Source organism: Cyrtonyx montezumae, unplaced genomic scaffold, assembly GCF_038088225.1.
Source record: "Cyrtonyx montezumae isolate F1298 unplaced genomic scaffold, pur_monq_1.0 scaffold_0, whole genome shotgun sequence".
Lineage (NCBI taxonomy): Eukaryota > Metazoa > Chordata > Aves > Galliformes > Odontophoridae > Cyrtonyx > Cyrtonyx montezumae.
The window spans coordinates 26,436,954-26,459,010 of NW_027071824.1; the positions used below are offsets into that span (position 1 = coordinate 26,436,954).

Here is a 22,057-nt window from a genome sequence, read left to right on the forward strand (position 1 = left end):
GTTCATTAGCCCACTGCTCCGATCTTTTGAAAGCTGTTGCCAGCACCGTGAGGAGCTTGCACCAAGAGCACAGCTCTCTGCAACCTTAGTTCTTTGAATCTGTTTTTCCCAGTACTGTAATTACAGGCAGATCTTGCATTGCACTTGCCTAAGGCTAAATTGGCTTTGTCTTTCACACTGACTAGTCACACAAGCCCTTTTACGATCTTCACAGTATATTCCAAAATCACAAAAATTAAGAGATCAATAGGTTTTAATTACTTAGTCTATTCCCCCCCCCCCCCCACACACACACACTTTCTCTAATATCAGTAGATAAATGGCTGGGCCTACAGTACATCAGCAGCTCCCACTTAAGAGCTCAAATGAGACGGCCAGACCAGTTGTCTGATGACACAAAAGGGGATGGAAAACGATAAGTACATTTCTCCACATCTCTAGTTCTTAGGAGGTAATTACAGCTCTCCCAGTCACCGCATACCAGCCCAGTTATATAATCCCGTTCTGTTTGTTAAACTTGTTTGAGAGCATTGTTTGACTCGAGCTCACTTCCTTAGTCACACTTGGTACCACCCGGAGAACCACCCCTTTGGAACACCTCTACACACACACAGGTGCAGCAGGCACCACTGCTCCTGCACTGCTGTCAGTGTGTTGGGATCTTCTGCCAAACAGCACCACCAGCAGAAAGGAAAACCCACGCACTGTTGCACCTCTGACATTTACTCACCTAGAAGCTGACCCTGAATACGTCATTTGCTTGGTTTTATTTCCAAATTATGTTCTCACGATCGTGTTCTTTTAAGCTGACATCTGTTCTTCCCCGGGTTACTGCTCCCTCACTGGATTACATTACACGAAGTGTCTGCGTATTTACCAATCACTCACACATGCGTGGCTTGGAGTTTTCCATTCAGAAGGCAGGGGCTTTGGAAAAAGAATAAATGGGAGTTGCATGCATCATGGGATTTTCAATGCACTTAAAATTAACAAAGTAAACTCAGTTTGAACATATTTTCCCTTCTAAAATAAATTAAGCAGCAGTATGCTTTGGCTTTTTATTTGTATAAATTACACAACAACAACAGTTTTTTTTAGACAACGGGAGGAGTCTGTATTTAGTACTTCAATCATCGTTCTCAGGGTTGGAAAAGTCTCTGATACTGACGGTAGGCTCTTGTAAGAAGGTGAAATACTGAAACAAGAAAAAAAGAAAAAGACAATCATTCATTTTCACTAAGTTAAAAATCATTTACCTGGAAGCTAAGGTATTGGCTTGCATTTCTGTTCATCCACTTCAACAAATTTGGGATTTGATGTTTAAGAACCTATTTCCAATCCTCTCAACTATACTGTTAAAATTATCAGTGAGATCCCACAGCAAAGCAGATGAGGGAACTGATCTGTTTTAAATTGTGGTTTTGGCAGGGTTATTTGTAACTGAGACTGTTTCATAGCACAGGTCTTCCTGTCTCAGCTGAGAGATGAGTGAGGAATGAGCCAGAGAAGAAAATGCTAAAACCTGGCTTTGCTTGATGCTGAGGAAAGTATCAGTAGAACCACAATTTAAAGAACATGAATAACATGAAGGTAATTAACCTGAGTAGCTAATTTGTCTGTGGTATAGAAATAAGAGTGCATACAGTGAGCGAGTCTTGAAGACTTAAAGCAGTAAGATTCTTCTATGAGTTCTGCCACTCTGAAAGGCCCTTTTATTTAGTGATTATTTTCATTCTATTTAGTGAGAACAGCTCCTGAAGAGAGGGGTCACGAGAAGCTAGAGCTTGTGGCAGTCACCAGGTTCTTGATTTGGTTGGAATAGCATTAGCTGACTGTTCTCCAAAGAGAAAAGTTCCCCTGATGAAGATATATACTCAACCTCTTTTTAAATCCTACACTGACATAAATTAGGGAATTAACAGACAAAAAAAAAATCCCCAAAAAACTTGGAACCATAAACATTTGGTATTTCTGAGACAACCAAGTCACACTATTTGCAGACTACTTTTAGCAAAAATCCACAACTGTTAAAGCATCATCATCTGCAACTTGTTACACTAGTTTAAAAATATCACTTCTTAATGAAGGCTGACTTTGACTGTATTTACATGTAGAATTTTAACCCATGTCTGACAAAGTCAGACTCAAATCTTCTTACCAGCATTCCTCCTTTAAGAATGTTTTATAGTCTAGCAAAATTCAAACTGAGAACCACAGATAAGTTAAATGACATTAAGTACTACGAGATATTTAGCACAAACAGAGCTGTGGAGTTCTACAGGTTCCCAGGATCACACAGCAGCTCAGAAGATCTGTGATCTAACATTCTGCTCAAAGCAAGGTCAACTACAAAGATGGTCCAGGCTGCCTGGGGCTCTATCCTGTCAGGTCTTGAAAATCTCCAGGGATGGAGACTGCACAGCCTCTCTGTGCAGCCTGCTCCAATACTTGATTACCTTCAGGGTGAAGAGATTATGCCCAGTCTGAACCTTGTTTCAACTCATGCATGTTCCTTTTTATCCTCCTACCAAGCATTGCTCAGCTCTTATTCTCAATACTTCTCACAGGTATCAGAAAGCTGCTGTTAGGGCTAAGACTTCTCTTCTCCAAGCTGAACAATATCAATTCCCTGCTGCTGAGGTATGTGCTCCAGTGCCTTGCCATCTTGGTGGCCCTCTGCTGAAATCGCTCAAGTTAATCATTGTCTTTACTGTACCAGCAGCCCCAAAGCTGGACACAGAGTCCTAGGTGTGATCTCAAGTGCTGAACAAAGACTGATTATCATCTCTCTCAGACTAGGGGTTCCACTCCTGTTAACGCAGCCCAGGATGCTGCTGGCCTTCCCTGCAGCTAGGACACTGCCTGCCTGCTCGTGTTTTGTTTGCTGTCTACAAAAACTTACAGGTCCCTTTCCACCAAGCTGCTCCCCAGCCTGTACCACTGCATGGGATTCTTCCTTTCCAGGGTCAGGGCATTGCATTTGTCTTTGTTGACCTTTATAAGGCTCCTGCTGGCCCATGCCTCCAGCTTATCTAGGTCCTCCAAACGCAGCCTTGTCCTCAAGTGTATCAACAGGTCTCACCAGTTTGGTGTCATCTCCTAACTCCAAGAGCATTTGTTCCACTTCCTCTTTCAGGTCTGTCCCACGATAGATCATTGCAGTGGTACAGTTGTTACCACTCTTTAAATCTGATCATCCAAACTGCTTTTTACCTACCTAATCCATTCATCCAGACCATCATGAGCTACTGTTGTGGTTTAACCCAGCAAGTTGGCTAAGCACCATCAAAGTTGTTTGCTCACTTCCCCCTTTTCCCAATAGAATGAAGGAGAGAATAAAAAAATGAAGTAGATCTCGAGCTAAATCTATTTACTAAGATCAAAAAAAGGAAAATAGATATGACTACATATATATATGAATGCATATAACGAGTGATGCAGAAGCAATTGCTCACCATCCTCTGACCAATGCTCAGCTAGCCCCCAAGCAGTAGGAAAAAGCAAGATGAACTCTTATTCCCTTCAAAAATCCTTCTGCTTGATGTCATATGATATGGAACATCCCTTTGGACAGTTTAAGTGAGTTGTCCTAATTTTGTTCTCTCCCAGCTCCTTGAGCCATTCGCTGATAATTGCCTTGGCTCTGTACAACACTCCTTATCAGAAATTATAAACATTGATGTGTTATCAACTTTGTTTTTCTTGTATAACCAAAACACATAATCATACCAGACACTCTGGATAAAACAATTCCATCCCAGTTGAAACTAAGACAACTATCGTAGAATAAGAATATTGCAGGAGGCAGTATGAAATACCTTGCTGAAGTCAAAACAAACAACATCAGCTGCTTTCTTCCCATCCACGAATGTAGCAGTTTTATCACAGAAAGCAGTACGATAAACATAATATCTCACAAAACAGCCAACGCAGACTTCTAACATGGAATCGCAGAATGGCTTGGGTTGGAAGAGACCCCAAGGACCATCAAGTTCCAAACTCCTGCCCCAGGCAGAGCCACCAACCTCCAGATCTGCTACTAGACCATCCAACCTGAACACCTCCAGGGCTGGAGCATACACAGCCTCTACAGACAGCCTGTTCCAGTACCTCACCACTCTCTCTGCAAAGAGCTTCCCCCGACATCCAATCTAAACCTTCCCTCCTTGAGCTTAAAACCACTCCCCCTTGTCCTATTGCTGTCTACCCTTGTAAGAAACTGATTATCTTCCCATTTATAATCCCCTTTTAATACTGGAAGGCTGCAACGAGGTCTCCTCACGGCCTTCTCTTCTCCAGGCTGAACAACCTCAGCTCCTTTAGCCTGTCTTTGTAGGGGAGGTGGTTCATCCCTCTGATAATCTTTGTGGCACTCCTCTGGGCCCTCTCCAACAGCTCCACACCTTTCCTGTACTGGGATCCCCAGACCTGGATGCAGATGGGGCCTCAAGAGCGCAGAGGAGATAGGGACAATCATCTCCCTGTCCTTGCTGGCCACCCCTCTTCCAATGAAACCCAGGATGCTATTGGCCTTCTGGGCTGCAAGAGCACACTGCTGGCTCACGTTCAGTTTTTCATCCATCATAACCCCCAGGTCCTTCTCCACAGGGCTGCTCTCAAAGAGTTTCCCTAGTCTATATATGTATTTGGGATTACTCTGACCCAAGTGCAAAACCTTGGACATTGCTATGCTGAACCTCATTATGTATCTGATGAAGATGTTAAAGAGCACCATTCCCAAGACAGACCCCTTGGGGACACCTCTCATCACTGGCCTCCACCTGGACACAGTGCCATTCACCACCATCTGTCTACAGCCATCCAACCAATTCCTTATCAGCTGAACAGTTCACCCCTCAAATCCATATCTCACTAATTTAGAGATAAGGATGTGGATGGAGACCATGTCAAAGGCCTTGCACAAGACCAGGTAGATGACACTGGTCACCTTCCCTTTGTCCACCAAACGTTGTCACTCCATCACAGCCACTAGATTGGTCAGACAAAACCAACACCTCCTTCACATAGCCTGAAATACATTGCTAGATGAAAGAATTCATGACTAACTTAGTGACCAAAGCATGGCTGACAAACCTCTAGTTCCCCTGGGTGGTCCATCAGACCTCCTGAAGACAGGTGCAGGTTTCCTTCCCTTTGGTCACCACAAACATCTGTACAATCTCTCAGAGATTAGATGTCCTTACAAGGACATTGGTCTGTTCTCTCAGCATCATTCAACTGCCTTGACCCTGACCTGAAGGATACTAAAACTATTTTGCTCTTGTTTTTTTTGTCCTCTGACCCCTGTTTTTAAGATTTTTTTTTCAGGGAATAATCACTGAAGGATAAATCAAATGCAACAACGTTGCAGTACTGACAAGGAATTAACATGTTCAATATTAAAAAATCTATTCATTAGAAAAATCAAAATTTTTAGGCATTGTACTAAAGCCACAGTTACATTAATGCAGTTCTTTAGAATCAAAACTTCCATTCACTTTGAGAATGCCTATTCTCCAAATTAAAATAGTATTAATGGGTAAGTGCACCACTTTCAACGTATAGTTTGAAGAGATCCATAATAATGGAAAGAGCAACCAAGTTGCATTTTTCCACTTTCTTCATTTCTTCAGTCACAAGATATTAATTAATAAGAAAAACAGGAAAAAGGGAAATCAGGCCACTGGACAAAACAAAGCAAATATTAAATCAACAAATTTTCTCAGAGACTAATGCATGATAACCATGTCTAGATTGCTGCTCTGTTAAACTAGAAATGTCTTTATAAATTAGGATTTGACAAGATTTAAGAATCATTCACTAAACTCATCATGTCTAAGTCATTCCTTTCAGTATGGGGTTAAAGCTGACCTACAAAGTTCCTCATATTTTACTTCTCCATGCTCATCTTCCTTCTCTACCATCTGAACCCAACAATTTACCTTTTCAGGTTCATCCAACTTCTTGCTATTTTGCTAAAAGCTTCAGATCCTGGTGCTGTCATTGCTTCAAAGTCAACAAGCTGAAAATGCAACAGAATTAAAAAGATTTTAAGAAATGAGAGAAGTTTCAAGTTTTCTACTTCCAGGAAGTTCATCCTTGAATGTTCTTAGTAGATAAATTAAACTTTAAATATGTATCTTTCCTTTTGTTTATTTGTTTTCTTAACTCCTAACAAGATGTCTGTGCTATTGAGTCAGAAAATTTTATTGCCAGAAAATACGGTCTTTAGTCCTTCATTACTGTGTCCAATTAACCAATAATACCAACTTCTTATTTACACATATTGTATTCCACAAAATACTGTGTCATAGGAATGGTAAATTTATACTGGACTTCCCATGTTCTGTATTATTGCTTCCCACAATGAGTTTTCAAGTAAGTTTAATTATATACAGCCATGGGGAAACTTTGTATGTACAGCTAATAGTAAGTTTTCAGTAAAACGATGTTCAAAACACTCTGGTTCATTAATACTGAAATATTTGAGTTGAAACATTTGTGGTTTAGTGGACTTTGTCTGAAATTAGAGTTCTGAAAGAACATTACCTCTTTTGCTGGTGGGACAGGAGTAAGCTTATTAACTAATCTGTGCATAAGCCAGCTTCTCTTTCACCACCAAACAATTTGGAAGTAAGTATGCATGCCAGGCATCAAAGCTGTCTGCAGGTTTGAGCATTCCACCAGCAAAAATGATATGTGGCTGTAGTTACTGACAGATCTACCAGGAAATACCAGGACTCCTGATAAGTGAGGATCTTTGTCTTCAGAGCAGACTCATAATGCATGAAAAAAAATTTTTTTTTTTAAACATTAAGCAAGCACATTTCACACTTGTAAGCTACTAGGAATACAATCCACATTCTCTTCATGTCCTTATTTGTTTCTTTTTTGATTTTTTTAACCTTATCACCCTTCTAAACTCATTGTACTAAAAGAACAGACTTCATGGTTTTCAGGACATTCTAGAATAGAAAGGAAAGTCACTCTCTTCAGTTATAGAGAAATTGAGCAAGATGGGATAGTATTTAAATACAGTCACTTAAAAACTAGGATATTTTATATTAAGCAGAACACAAAGATGAAGGAGGAATTATGCGAAGTTGCAAATACATATCTGTTTTGCCAAGCCTTAAGTGCTCACAAATACACTGAGAATGTTGAAAAATTTTGCTGCTTGTCCAGAAAAGCCGCCCAAGCATTCTCAGAGCCCTTTTCAAACAGAGCTGGAAAAAGCAGTGCAGCACAGAAGAATTACTTCAGTTAGAAACCCGTGATTACTACAGGACACAATGTGCTACAATTTGACTAACCAGAGGCACTGCATGTATTATTTCTAAGTCTTATTTGCTCTCTCAGGCTACAAGATGCCACAGTAAGCAGCTACCTCTTCTCCAGTGTATGAGCGTGCAACTTCGGTTGATTCTCACAGTTCCTTCCTCAAGTGCACATCTTTCATCAAGGCCTTGATATTTACCTTTCCTTTAGGGATTTTTCCTGATACTTCCTTTCCACTCGCCATGAGAGCTCCCATGATCACTGAATAAGCTATCACACTGAAACAAACAATACCCACAGTCGAAGTCAAGTCTTTCTCTAGTGTTACAGTAAATAACAGCATTAAAACAGCATTATTTTAGATTACACTTACAAAAAAATAAAAGAATATATTTTTGTTTCACAGATGGTTAGTAAAATTACAGTACTAGTTATTTTATAAATAAAATTAAGTGCAACACACAAAGTGAAATCATTATTACTTCACACAGCATTAGTATGAAGCTATCACACCATGGAGTTTAACTACTGAAGAAGCTGTATGCACAGTAGTCAGAATTGTAATTTCAGGCTTGGGAATTCTTAAAACTCCATGCAGCTGAATACAAAGCAAGCTCCTGTTTCCAGGAAGCTTAGCTATGGCCCAGATGAGTTTATGAACGTTGCTGCATGGCTAGAGACATCACAGAACAGAAAGGAACCCATCTGTTCAATATATGTATACGTTTTAAAAATTGTGAAACTCAAACCATTTATGTTACTTTTTTCACTCAGGAAGAAAATTAAAGGCTACTTATAGAAATTAGAGTCTCTTGATTATTTATTTTTTCACTGAACAGAGTTTACTAATAAACTTAAAACTTCTGGAAAAGAGATTAATAGCAGTCTTAGATGTAGACAGGTTGGAATTAAACTAGAATTTTAGCTGCAGAGATCTGTGAAGTGTGATCATCTATTTTAGGGCTTCATTTGTAACTCCAACAGCTGCAAAAACAACCCCACTAACCTAAAATAATATTTACAGTGTATTTTCATAAAATAAGTTACACCAAAGTATATTTCATCTAAAATACATCTTACAGTGAAGCTTTTCAAGTCAAATTAGAGTGGCATAACATAATATGGATTAGAAACCCAAATGTTACAATTTCATAAGAACACTTCTCAATTCATGAACTAAAGGCCATAAATACAGACTACTCATCTTTTTCAATATATATAACTATGAATAGCTATTGTCAGCAATTACAGACTAGCTTTTAAAACAGTATAAAAATCAGTGCTCATCCTCACACTAGCATAAAATGAGAAACTATACAGGACAGACAGCTTAACTCAAAGCTTTCTATGTTTTTTTTAGATTGTGAAAAAACTGTAGTTAAGATACCATACACGTGGACATTTTATAGAGTGTATCCAAGATAACAGATGTGATAAAGACAATCACTAACCTTGATCCCCTTGAAAGTGGCATTAAATTATAGAAGTAATAAACTAATGACAGGATCAAGTTGCACACAGCATCTGCTTCCTAAGCAAAGGCAAAAAATAAAGACTGTTTAATGTCCAGATGTTACTATGTACACAAAAATTTTACAGCACTTATTTTAAGAATAACCATTTTAAATGTGAAAAAATATCGAGCTGAATTTCAGTAAATATATAAAAGCGAGATGAAATTATGCATTTTATATTTAGGTGAAAGAGTTTATAGAGTTTTAAAGGATGAAAAATGCAAAGCACAGGCTCAAGTATGGCCAGGTCCTTATTACAACAGAAACGAACATAAGTACACAAAAAGAAATTGTGTTCATGTTGCTTCTCACCCTGCATCCAGTCACTGTAAACCAAACCTGTGTGATCTTAAGCAATGCTTATCAGAACAGCGAAACTGTGATTACAAACTCATGCAAACAAAGAAAAAAAGAGAAAAAAAATCTAGCACTTCTATTGCAGAGCACATTGTGATATCAGAGAGTCTAGACTCTCTTCAATTACTGCAGCAAAGCACAGCAAATTTAATCAGCAGATGGAATTATGGCAACTTCTTATATTATTGGACATAACTGGGTTTAAACAAGCAGTCAGTTTTATTACTTAAGATCTTTGTCAGAAAGCATTAAGACATTGACTGTCAAACAAGGTATAAAAACATAATACAATTTTGTCAAGGAACTCATAATTTTCACTGAAACTGGCTTACCCCCAGCTCTGCAGAAAGAATCAAAATTTTTCCTTTAGCTGTTAGATCCTTATACAGTGCATCTATTTCTGCATGATACAGCTGTGTTCTTTCTTCTGTTGTCTGAGTTTCAACCGAAAACAATATGTTTCCAACTCTATCAAGCAGATTAAGCAGGAAAGTGGATAAATTATTTTGCACATATTCAGGCTAAGTAACAAATGCACAGCAGTTAAATACTACATCATAAACATTTTCCCCAATTTTTTTTTCTTTAAGCAGGAGATTATGTGGATTACCTTCATTTTACTAAAGCAAACAAAAAAACCCCACTTGAATTTAAAAACACGCTGTCGTTATGCGAGTTTGTCATATATAAGATTGCAATCTAATTTAAAAATATTTTTTTTTGCCTTGGGAATATAAAACAGTTAACTATTAATTTCAACAGTCCTGAATTGCTTTGGTATAAAAGTGTAATTACAAACTGTGGGTCACAAGCAATTAACATGGAACAAAATTCATACAAAGTAAAATGCTGTGTCACTTCCCTGCTGCCAAAAGTTTTCTTAATTAGTGGAGACATTTCATATCACTTCACTGCATACAGGCATATGATTTAGAATGCAAAATTAAAAAACAATAGACACGGAAACACTTCAAAAGAGAAGTTGAAAATCCATGCCCTACATTAGTAGCACACATGTTTTGGGGAAATTCCCAAGCACAGAATTTAAAAGCCCATAATAAACCAATACATCAAAAGGCAAGAACTTGAGTCAACTTTAGTCAAACTTTGATGGCAGCTAGAGAGGGTTTCTGGTTAGTCCTAATTAGATTCAGACTAATGTTCTTTGAGAAGAGCTAGTATCCATAAAGTAAGATATTTGCTATCTCACTCAAACAGCAGCCCAAAGTCCCAACTGAGCATATGGTACAGCTCAAACTGCAGATACAAGATCTGCAAACATCTCAAAGAAGGCAAAATGAAAAGGCCAAAATCCAAATAGAAGGGTCTTTTTCATTCTCAGTGTCCAAAGCAAAGTCTCATAACAAGAAAAGTATTCTGGTATGGATAAAGACCAAGACTTTTCCTCATTTTGGTATTTTAAACTGTAGGAACACTATCAAAGACTCCCTTAATTTATACACTATCTGTTAGAGAACCATTCCAACAGGATGAACTCCAGAAATAGTATCCATATTCCCCCTTTGTTACAGAAGCTCTGAAATAAACAAGTGGTGGCAAAAATGTCAACAGTCAAAAAACAACAACCACTTTATACAAGTAGAAATGGCATTTGAGAAGATTAATCACCAAAACTTCATCATTATTTAATGCATTTGAGCCCCTGAAAATAACATACTTATCTCCTGTTATTGTAATTGTGAATCCATCATATTCTTTCCCTTGATCCTTGAGGCTGGGGACTTTTGTGTTCACAGTAAACCCATCTCTTGTCTTACTATTAAACTGCTTTCAAAAGAAAAAGAAAGTAATTATAGAGCGAATGCAGAGAGACAGTCTGCCTCTATTGTTCTGAAACACCTGAAACTCTGCACAGAGATGGAAGTGGAAAAGTTGAGTGAATGATATGAAGAGTTACTGTCAACTATATTACTTCATTCATTTTTTCTTCTTATTAAATGGAAATCTCAAGTACTGAATCAGGCACACTGCCACCCAACATTAAGTATGTATATAGCATACACAATTGTACCACCGTGAAAAGCAAATGTATATACAGTTTCAGTAGTGAGAATTTTCCCCACTTTGCATGTTGACAGTAACCATATAGTGAAACAATGTAAATGCAAAAGCAGAAATCTAAGAGTCTGCTTATTGTGTTTATGCCAGGAAGCAGATGCATTAGCTCCAAGTGTGGATTCCAGAATACAGCTCATAGCAACAACTTCCTAACTGTGATTCCATTTCAATTAATGTTTATCCTCAGCAGAAGGAAAAATATCAGAGTTTAAAAATTTTACAAAGCTGTACGATCTAGCTGTAATACTGCAGCCAAAGAGTTGTATAAACCACTCAATTTAAGCAAAGCCAAAAGCACAGCTTTTGACATACAACATTCCCCAGCTATCCAAACAACCAAAGGGTGCCAGTATTAGCAGGCATTCATTTTATACAGGCACTAATAGTGACTACTGTGCGACAGTGTTGAATTAATTACAATTATTTACTTTAAAATAGAACTTATGATTCAGGATGCTATGTTTAAGGAGAATCTACATTTATTTTAAAGAAACAAATCTAAAAACCTCTAATGAGAAACAGCATTCTGCTTAGATGTGATTCAGAATAGGATACAGTTGAGATAAACCAGACAAAACATACAGGTTATGAAAAGCAGGAAAAATACTTGCTCTGCCAGTTCCTAGAAACATGCATTTTGAGCTACGCCAAATACAGCCCACTATGTTTATACATATTTTTCTTCATTGTGTTGGAGTAACCTGTATTTTTAACTCTGCTAACAGCAATTTTCTTTTCTGTTCCATGACTCCACAGTAGCCCTAAGGGGCATACTATGGGGCCCTGTTCGCATATTCTTTTGTCAATAGGGAACACTTAAGCTATCTCTGCACCCCAACACCTATTATCTGTTCATCCCAAGTTTTTTTTTTTTACTAGGGTTCAGCTGGTATCTTCCCAGTTTCCTCTTCAAAGGCCAAAAACAAGACAAGGGCATAAAAAAAAAGAACTTCTGAAACTATGACACGACACTCATATTTGTAATATGTATTAAAAACACCCCATAAAACAATACAGAGCTTGAGCCACGTAGCTTCTGTAAAGTTACTTATAGTGTGCTACATCAAGCATGTTCAAAACCAGACAGTGTATCAGCAGTAGCAAGGTAAATGCTGACAAGAAAGTTAAGAGTTTGTCTCCATTTAGAATGACTATTCCTTTCCAAATTTTGTTTTGTTCTAAATGAGGTCTTGTTGAACCTTTTCAAAAGAACTATCGTGTAACAGCATTTCCCCAAACCCAAATACTTACATATTGGTCATGCTAGATAAATCTGGGGTAAAACCTCTGACTTAAACCTAACTTAAGCCTCATTAGGTTGAGATAAGAATATAACACATTCAGCATGTTTCATGATCCACAGCCATTATATAGGCACTGCAAGAAGAAAAACTGCAGATTTCACCAGCTCTTATTCCAGAGCATAATATTGCAAAGCACAATTTCAGGTTGGTTCAGACAACTAAGGGCAGCCAGTCCCCCGTGTTCCCCTCTGCCAGCATCCACCACGTGCTGACCTACACGAATGATTCTAACACAAGGAGAGCTTGCATGCTCCTTATCCTTCAAATATACCATCAATTATTTTCTTCATACTGTATGTACATGCTGGGAGCCCATTACAGCAGATCTGACCACAAACCTTTCTGGCTGATAGTTGTTTGAAGTCAGCCCTATATTCAGCATTTTGTTTCCCTCTATTTACCACAGCTAGATCAAGCCTTTCAAATATACACTAAACATCTGTATATATCAAAGGGAAGGTCACAGTCTACACAAGCAGATATGAAATAACCTGAGTTAGTGTTTCAATGGTCACATTCTGGTGAACTGGATATATCCCAGAATAAACTGTACTGCTTTTAGCATATTTTGAAGTGTTTTCTTCAATTTACCTTCATTATTGGAAGAAGATCTTCTACCTTATGTACTTTTTCCAAGGCTTCTCGAACCTCCATTAATCCTTTTGGATTATTAGCACTAGAAAGAGAAATAATTAAGTATAGAATCACAGTGGTTGAATGCTTGTAAGATTTTTGAAAATCCACCCACCTTTAACCTAATTGCCTAACCTACGGTTAGTAGCACGAGTTACTGAAAAACGAGTTACTGAAAACAACTTATTTTCTGAAAAGGAATTATTTCATACGTGGCCATATGCACATTTATTCAAGCACCTCTTAAAAAAAAGAAACAAAACCTCTCCATCCTAGATCATGTTTATTTTTTTCCAGCTTAAAACTTCAACAATATGCCTCATGTTTATCTTATTCATTTGCTCTTGGGCACTCTGAAGTGCAGAACTGTGTTTTCAGGTGTGTGTGGGCAAGGGGGTTGTTGATGAGAGGAAAAAAATTGTTAGAATACTCTTCTCAAAATGTGTGCATTTCTGTAGCTTTAAAAGGACATCAATACTACAAATGCAGGCATAGCTGAGCAGTGAATTACCTCTCAACTTTATTCATGACCTTACTCAGATTTTAAGAACAGAATTATTCTTTAAAACACCACTCAAATTGGTTTGGTTTAAGGTCAAAGGCAGCTAGCTCAACCTGAACAAGCTCTCTCTCCATCAGGGACAGATGTCACAGCTACTACAAAGCTTATACACCAGTAGGTATCACAAATGTTCTAAATCTGAAATGTTTTGAACAGTTTTAAAACTTCTCTGCACTTTTATTTTTGATATTTACATAGCAAAACCGATTTGAGCAACAGAACTCTATATTTAAAAATTACCAGGCCAAAGAAAAAAAATCAGAGGACTTAAAACTTCCTTAATTTTTCAATTTATCAGAACATTGTTGCCACAAATGAGCTATAGGTTGGGAAGACACTACTTGTGAAAAAGTGATCAAATTCTGTAACAGATAACAATAACAATCTTACAATTTTAGAATCACATTTTCTGTTTGAGATTCTGCACTGGAGCATGAGACAGTTGTGAAGTCTATATCCCATCTCTGTGTAACAGTTAGTAAAGACTTCCTGTTCCTTCAAAACTACTTGCCAAACACCAGTTCCATATAAAATTACCATCCACAACTTCTATAATCCCTTCTCCTCACTCCCAAAGGTGGGATTCATCACTCTACTGTTTAACAAATTATTCTCCATATAGTCAGAGAAACTGTATTTTGTTTTATCTGGTGGGAACATGACATCTTGAAGAAGCTATTTTTTAGAAAGAACTGAGACCTACTCAGGCCAAAACAGCAGGTACAAATTCAATAGAATGCTTTAACTATAAGCATATTGTAATGAGAATACTTTTCCTATTAATTTATGTGGCAAATAATAGGATTTGCACTTCCATTCAGAAATACAACAGTTATAGACAATAAGAAAACTAGAAGAAAGTAGAATTAAGACAATATCCTTCAGTCTTTCAGAAGTGAATATTAAGTAAATTTCAAATCAGTATCGTCAAGGGAGCGAAGCAGTAGGTGTGGGGAGAGGGAAGGTTAATAATAAATAAATCAGTACTTTACCTGTGATAAACAAGGATCCTATCTTTGATAAAATGAAGAATTCTCTCAAAGTACTCCAGGTACCGCATGTTAATGACCTGTCCCCTACAAAACAAAACATAGTTTGAAGTCCTGCTTTTCAGACCAGCATTCCAGGATAAGGCACAAACATTACTCATTACAGGTTTGACAGAGTTTTATCCGCAGATGCTTTTAGATCAAAGAAAAGGACCAGAGGTGTCCCTGAAGAGGCAAACTATCCATCCCAATTTTGAATGCAGATTCTAAGATGAACTTGCAAAAACTCACATATCATTGGAACTGTTCTCAGATAAACTGTATTTCACAGGTATTTTCTTATTTTCTGTATATCCATTATCTATATGATAATTATCAATTCTTAAAAGTATATAATAATTCTCAGCCTTTTAGACTAGCAGAAAGTGAAGAACTAAGAGAGAACTATTAATCTGCATACTGACTGACTTTGGGAGCCAACAACTCTCCAATTTCCATATTTGCCAAGACATGTGGCTGAAATGCTCTGACAGTCCATGTAGAGTTTTCTTTATTCATCTGAACCTCTATATACTGCATTAATTTTGTTTTGACTCCTAACAGTTGGGACTATTAACTACTGAAGGAAGAGAACAAAAAACAAAACAAAAAAAAACACCTCATTTTCTCCCATGGAACACTATGAAAAAATACAAATAAAAACTTGGTAAAATCTTGCTAGGATACTAACCACTCTGAGAGGAAACATTACATACCATTATTGCATTTGTAGGAGTCCTTCCTCTTCTCCCAGTCTACAAAACAAGATTTTATAAAGCAAATGTTATCGCTCTCTGAGGAAGCAAGACCACTGTCAATCACAGGAAGGAGTATACACTTGGCTTTTATTCACTCTGAGTGATTTTGGCAGCTTAACTCTCCACTGCTTCAACTCCACCACCTCCCACTTCAGTACGTCTACTCTCACAAGTAATGGCAGAATTACTCTTTAAAAACTGAACAGAATTAGAACATACACATATCTGCACAAAAGAAAGGGAGGGAGGGAAGGAAAGAAGAAGGACAAAGATAAGTTTTCTGTACATTATTTGCCCTTGTTGTACGTCCCATCATTTTCCATTTGTTTTTAATATATTTGTACAACAGGCAGAAGCATGTCAGAATGAGGAACTGGATTTTCCTTTAGTGGCATCCTGGAAAATACATCCAAATCAAACCTGTCTGCAAAGCTATCTAGAAGCAGTAGTATTGAAGAAGACTTCTAGTGGGTGGTCAGACACCGTTTTTGTTTATTCCTCACTGTTTCCTTGTTTAATGAGCACTACTACCAAAAATTCAAAAGTAGCAGTGTTCCAGAGAGTGTCTTTATTCTTTTGTAAAAACACGGAATAATAATAACACTAATGTTTAGCTGATCCCAAATCCTTGTTTTGCCCACAGAAATAGCTCAAGCTTTCAAAACACTTTCTCAAAATCAAAATAAGCAAGTTTCACCATTTGCCAGAAAAGAGAGAGAAGCCGTAGTCCTACTTGTGTGTAGACCCACAAATAAGTAGAGACAGCAAATACAGCTGAATCTCAAGACTATTCAGACCTAGAAGGCTATCAAACATACTGATGTGCAAAACTTCTCTTACATACCCTCAGAAGTTCTCCAAATCAAAACAAACAAACAAAAAAACTGTTTTCTGACTCTCTTCAATCACTATGCCACTCTGGGAATGAATCTTGAATTCAGAAGTCACTGAATGCTAGTGTCTCCATACCAAAACTCATCTGTTAGGAATCACTGGAAAATCCTGGACTGTAAAAGCAAAGAATTCAGAGTAAAGAAAATGTTTATGCTACCAGGTGTCTAATCCAAGTAATTTTACACACAGAAATTACTTGTGCACAGTGTATGCCAAGCAAACTAGAAACAGCTTGAGCTCAGCATGACTAGATGTGTCATGAATACCAAAACTACAAAATAAAGTTCCACTTTTAAAATCTTTCAGAGGCTATTAGTTTAAATAGATGACTCCTCCCTGCTTTCCACTATTCCCTTCCTCTATAGCTACCCTCATTTTTGCCAAATACATTGCACAGGTGCGTGGTGTAGTAATACAAAAAGTTATGTACAATACCACACCAAATCAGCACAACTGAAGAACTGATAGTTACCAGTATGAACTGCACAGAACCAAACTTGGTACTTGCAGTCATATTTATTACTTACTTTCAAGAGAATGCGTAACATCCTTAGAATGTCAAAACATTATTAAGTCAATATTGTTAGTAAGTCTTATTTAAGCTACTGTCAGCAGAGGCCATAATAAGTTAGGAAATCCAAAACCATTAACCATCTCTTTTCACATCTACTACTAGAACACAAAACAAAAGATTGGTATTTTATCCCTATCGCTCTACTACAATTGATGCACTTCTTATTTGACTGAACAGCTTATATCTCAGCATATTTACTAACCATGAAGAACTGCCATTTGTCAGACTAGATAATCTATTATACTTAGTCTTCAGATAGCCATGATATAAGAAGAATTCAGAGTAATTTTTAAATCATAAGGTTAATATAAAGCAACGTTCCTGAAAAACTGTTGAAAGACCATAAAATGATCTCAATTATCAACAAAGAAGTTATAGTTCTGCAGCCTATTAATATCTTCAATTAGCAGCTATTTTCCTGCTGAATAGATCTGTATAATCTCCTTGTGTTACTTAATAATCTACTAAATTTTTGTTTAGAAACCATAAAGGACTTAAATATGTTTCAAAAGTTGTTTTTTATTGCACTTGAATATAGTCTTTTTTCTTTTTTTTATCCCTCACCTGATGTGAAACTATCAGGAAAGAATTAAAATGCAGAAACAAACCACTACTATGGAAAGTCAACCAATGAAAACTGCTAGTATTTGGGATGCAAAATGATCAAACAGATACTGGTTCCTAGAATTAAAAAGGATGTCATCAGCATATGTCATCAGCAGAAGTAGGACCAGTTCCTGAAGCTGCTTCAAATCTACTGTTCCTTCCAAAAAAGCCCCAAGAGAGTAACTTGCAGAAAATCATCAGTTTGTTACTAAAAAATACGATACAAATGGCAATGAGGTCTCCAAAAGTCAAGGCCCAAGAAGTTAAGAGTTTGATTAGTTGTGGGCCTTACACATTGAGTGCTTGTAAGACTTCTTTCAAATTTCTGCAAAACTGGACCAGTGAATAGTGAGTTTTGTTTTTCTCTCAGCAGAGAACTCTTGCAATTAAAGAAAGTGAAAAATGGAGTTACTAACAGACAACCTATACAGAGGTGGACTTCTGCAGATTAAATGTTCAAAATTATTTCAGCATAGTAATCAAGTGCTGTAACATGAATGTCCTTGTCTTCTGCCAGTTCAGATCACATTGGAATTATGCTCCTCCTTTCCAATTTAAGTTAAGAACAGATAGAAACAGACTAAGTATGGAAAGCATCCTTGCCTCAAGAGCTTGTTGTTAGTTCTGCTGGATCTTAGGAGTGTAGAAAGAGGAATGCAGCAACAGCAAAGATGGAGAGTTTAGAACCAAATCTAACACTTGATTTGAAGGCAGACAGAAGCCTAAGCACAATGCAATCCAAAAATAAGTAAGTTCTTAGCATAAACACTGATTTTCACTTGGAATTTAAAACAACATTGTAACTGCTCCCTAAAGCAAAGGGAAGACTAGTAGAATGGTAAGAAGAATGGGGAGAAATTATCATCTGCTTCTGCTAGTGAACATCAGAATATCACTATTTTTCTCCATATAAAAATTATTCTTGTGAATGTTTTACTTCCCATTTTCCAGATGCTTTCTTGCAAAGGAAGAAAAAGATATAAAAGCAGAATGATAGATCAAGGATTCAATACTTCTGACAGCGGGGGAGAAGAAAAGCTGAAATCTTGCTTACATATTTACTTACAAACACCCTCTGCTCCTGTGATTGACAGTGATGCTGCCACATTGAGTCTCACAATTCTACCACTTAATGGGTGGTAGCGCTGTTTTGACTGCAATACTGAGTCTTGCAGCATGGGAGAAGATGGAACGTACAACAGTGGTTGAATCTTAAATTTCACCTTTGTTTGAAAGTGCACCTATTATCTTCATCAGGTTACTTACTTTTGTTACCTTTGCTTTAATCTGACATTCCCTGAGAATAAACAAAGACTGTTCTGTTTTACTGTATGTCAGTAATGACAGTAAAAGAACTGCTCTGTTTCATAACCACTGTCACTGCCTTCAAGAAGCAGTGTTTGCAAGAATTAGAACTGTGATGAACTCTACCTTAAATATCAAACTTAGATCATTTGGGAACTAAAAACAGCATGTAAAATTATGCACCTTCCAGGTACTGCTTATCCCTTAAAATCTGGGAGAAAGAGGAAGCATCATAAGGGAAAATCAGGAGTACACACATAAAACAAATGGTCCATCAGAAAATAAGTAATAAATATTGGGGCAAAACAATAAGGACATAGGCATTGAAAATTACAGCACACTGTTCTGCAAACAACCAGTACACCTCAGTACAATTCCTTAGCATGTGTGGAAAAATTTTTGAAAAACTCTCATACCTGATTAAATTAATATGGTTATTGAAACCTCTGCTGAGGCTCCGTGCAGGCATTTGGTCCAACCAAAGCACAGGCTGGTCGGGGTCTGCTATCCTACGAAGACAAAAGACATCATTATTGGCACACATTTCACTCCACGTACTACATCTAATCTTACACAAAGTAATTTCAGGCAAAAGCTAGAAATAGGCGGTCACAAAGAAATGCTCCCTGAGAAAATCTATGATTTTCCTAAGAATATTATTAAGCGTTACACATAGCTATGGCTCACGAAAAAATAAGGGCTTCAAAAAAAGTTGCAGTGTATCTTAAGGTCTTTCACAACCTTGCTTCAAGTACAAAAAGTCACTTCAAACCTTTCCCCCCTTTTTAAAAAGGGAAAAAAGTATTTTCCAAAGTGCACTCCTGGTGTCTAAAGCATCTTTCTGTTTTATCAGAATACTTTCTACTCATAGAGTGGCAGCTAGCATTCATTTTCTTCTCTTTTTAAATTCAGTAGTGCAGAAATAAAGGTTCTTGCTTCTGATGTCTTTCATTTAATAAATTAAGGATGGTAGCCCGGGTAGTGACAACAGATGTTATCCTAGTGCCATCCTGCTGATATGCTTCAAACGTTTTGCATAGGTCTGTTTTTAAGGAGGGGCTATCACTCTGACTGCTGCTCTTGACTGGCCCATTATATCTAGTTATCTGCACAGTTATTACTAACACCATAATATTACTGTATTCCTTATCCAAGTTTGTTTCACCTACATAGGTGAAACCTATGCCTGCTACTATACAATGGGCTCTCTGCCACACATTATCTTTTATTTTGAAGGAAAGCAAGAAGAATAACAGGGACTCGACTTCACTAAGGCTTCTAGATGCTACTATCATGTAAACAAACAAAATTAGTTACCCTAAAGTAATTGGGATTCTTCAATCAAATGTGCCTATGATTAATTCAATACATTAATGCCAATACCAACACCCACACAGAATTAAAAATGAATGAATTAAACTAATTCCTGAATAGAGAGTCTAACTTTGCTGTATGCTAATTGGTAGTGGCCTAATATTAACTACTATGAAAGATAATCTATAGGTTTCTGGTTTTTAAATAATTAAACCAATAAAACGCTGTATTTTGACTTCTTGGTCTCAAAAAAAAATAAATAAAAAATCAAACATAAGCCTGAATTCATTCTTACTCTTAACTGCTAATGCTACTGCCAGAATAATGACAGAAAAATGTGAATTATGACTCTAAGAAATGCACAAGCCACAAAAAACTATAGCAGATTGCAAAAATATTCTTGATGACTATAACGTGCTTGGTCTACTTATTCTTAAGTACCTACAGTTGGCTCTTGCTGTCAACAGCATGCAAAGTTATATTGATCACTGGGCTTAACCAGTGAAGAGGCTTACCTAGGGACGATGAAACCAAGCTGGTAACTTCCTCACTAAGGAACCTGAAGTGGTGAGACTGATCTGATAATCAACATCTGGATGTGGTACTACAAATTTTGTAGTGGTTTTAAGGTAAAACACCTCTGAAGAATTTGCTTTGAGTGTAACTTCAGATGATAACATCTTACGTTTTTTATTCTTCTTGCTAAAGAACTGGGCACCAGAAACATCCACTGATACCAGGCACACATATGTCATGTCATGCCAATAACACAGTATAAATGGAATATTAAAGGACAGAATTTGGCCAATAAAGACCTCCTAAAATAGAAATTGGTGAATGATTATACATGATAACTTCCAAACAATTGGCTACTGATCTAAGTAACACTGTTATAGCTAACAGCTCTATTAGTGTAGCTCAGTGCCAAAAAAACTCTGTGCTATGTACCTCTTTAAAATCAGAAAAACTGGTTGAAATGAGAGGGAAGATAGTCTTATGATGAATGTTTTATGCACTAGGGAGAAGTGACAGAAAAACAAGCTGGGAGACATGTTAAGATAGTCCTGAACTCAAACTTCTCAGAGAAATCTGATTATATAAGTGTGTGGATCAAGAACTGATGCCCTCCATGTTTGTATGACATCTTTGTTTTAGTCTACTCTGTTCACATTACAAACTTCAAACAACAACAACAAAAAAAAAAATCAAACCAAGTAAACACCTTTCAAACCCCGGAACACCTCAGTCTAAGTTCTTCATTTAGATGATGTATTGTTACAAAGGCCTTTAAGGAATGCATTGGATTTTTCAGACTGGATGAGGATATGCACAAATACACATTCAAGTACATAGGCTAACATCCATCTGTTTCTAGCAAAGAAAGAACAATTGTTCTACCTGTTCTGACTTCAGCCCCTTGGTTAACTGAAGCATGCACCACTGTTAAACTTAAGGCTTGTTTTCTCTCTTCTTTTACCATTACCTTCGCCACTTCACAGCAATATCAAACATATCCCTCCACTGCATCAGTCTTGTCTTCCCATTCATCCGAACTTTTGAGTTTGCCCACGTTCGCTGTACAGCTTGCATTACTTCTAACGTAGCCAACCCCATTGCTGGGGGGTGGGAGGAGAGAAAGACAAACAACAACAAAAATAGAAAAAGCTATTAGAACCAGATACTTACTTTCATACAGCCAAAAAACAAAAACAAAAAAAAAAAAACAAAGCAGGGAAGTGATGTATTTCCAGACAAAACTGTCAGCATCAATCAGAATGGGGAGATCATGATTTCCAACTGAACTGCTAATACCATTATTTTCATTTCAAAACTATTTAATAATTTCAAATG

General features: G+C 37.2%; 1 protein-coding gene across 1 annotated transcript in view; it reads right to left on the reverse strand.

The window, feature by feature from the left end:
• Window positions 1–1,044: 1,044 nt before the first annotated feature.
• The window catches only part of TTC13 (tetratricopeptide repeat domain 13), a 35,312-nt gene continuing 14,299 nt past the window's right edge, over window positions 1,045–22,057 (reverse strand). The window contains exons 14-23 of the mRNA XM_065730597.1: window positions 21,690–21,822; window positions 19,309–19,401; window positions 14,720–14,803; window positions 13,124–13,208; window positions 10,828–10,937; window positions 9,482–9,617; window positions 8,730–8,809; window positions 7,478–7,556; window positions 5,943–6,022; window positions 1,045–1,195 (exon numbers count right to left, since the gene is read on the reverse strand). Of these exons, the coding sequence (XP_065586669.1) occupies window positions 1,072–1,195; window positions 5,943–6,022; window positions 7,478–7,556; window positions 8,730–8,809; window positions 9,482–9,617; window positions 10,828–10,937; window positions 13,124–13,208; window positions 14,720–14,803; window positions 19,309–19,401; window positions 21,690–21,822 (1,004 nt within the window). The 3' untranslated portion in view covers window positions 1,045–1,071. The remainder of the gene's footprint in view (window positions 1,196–5,942; window positions 6,023–7,477; window positions 7,557–8,729; window positions 8,810–9,481; window positions 9,618–10,827; window positions 10,938–13,123; window positions 13,209–14,719; window positions 14,804–19,308; window positions 19,402–21,689; window positions 21,823–22,057) is intronic.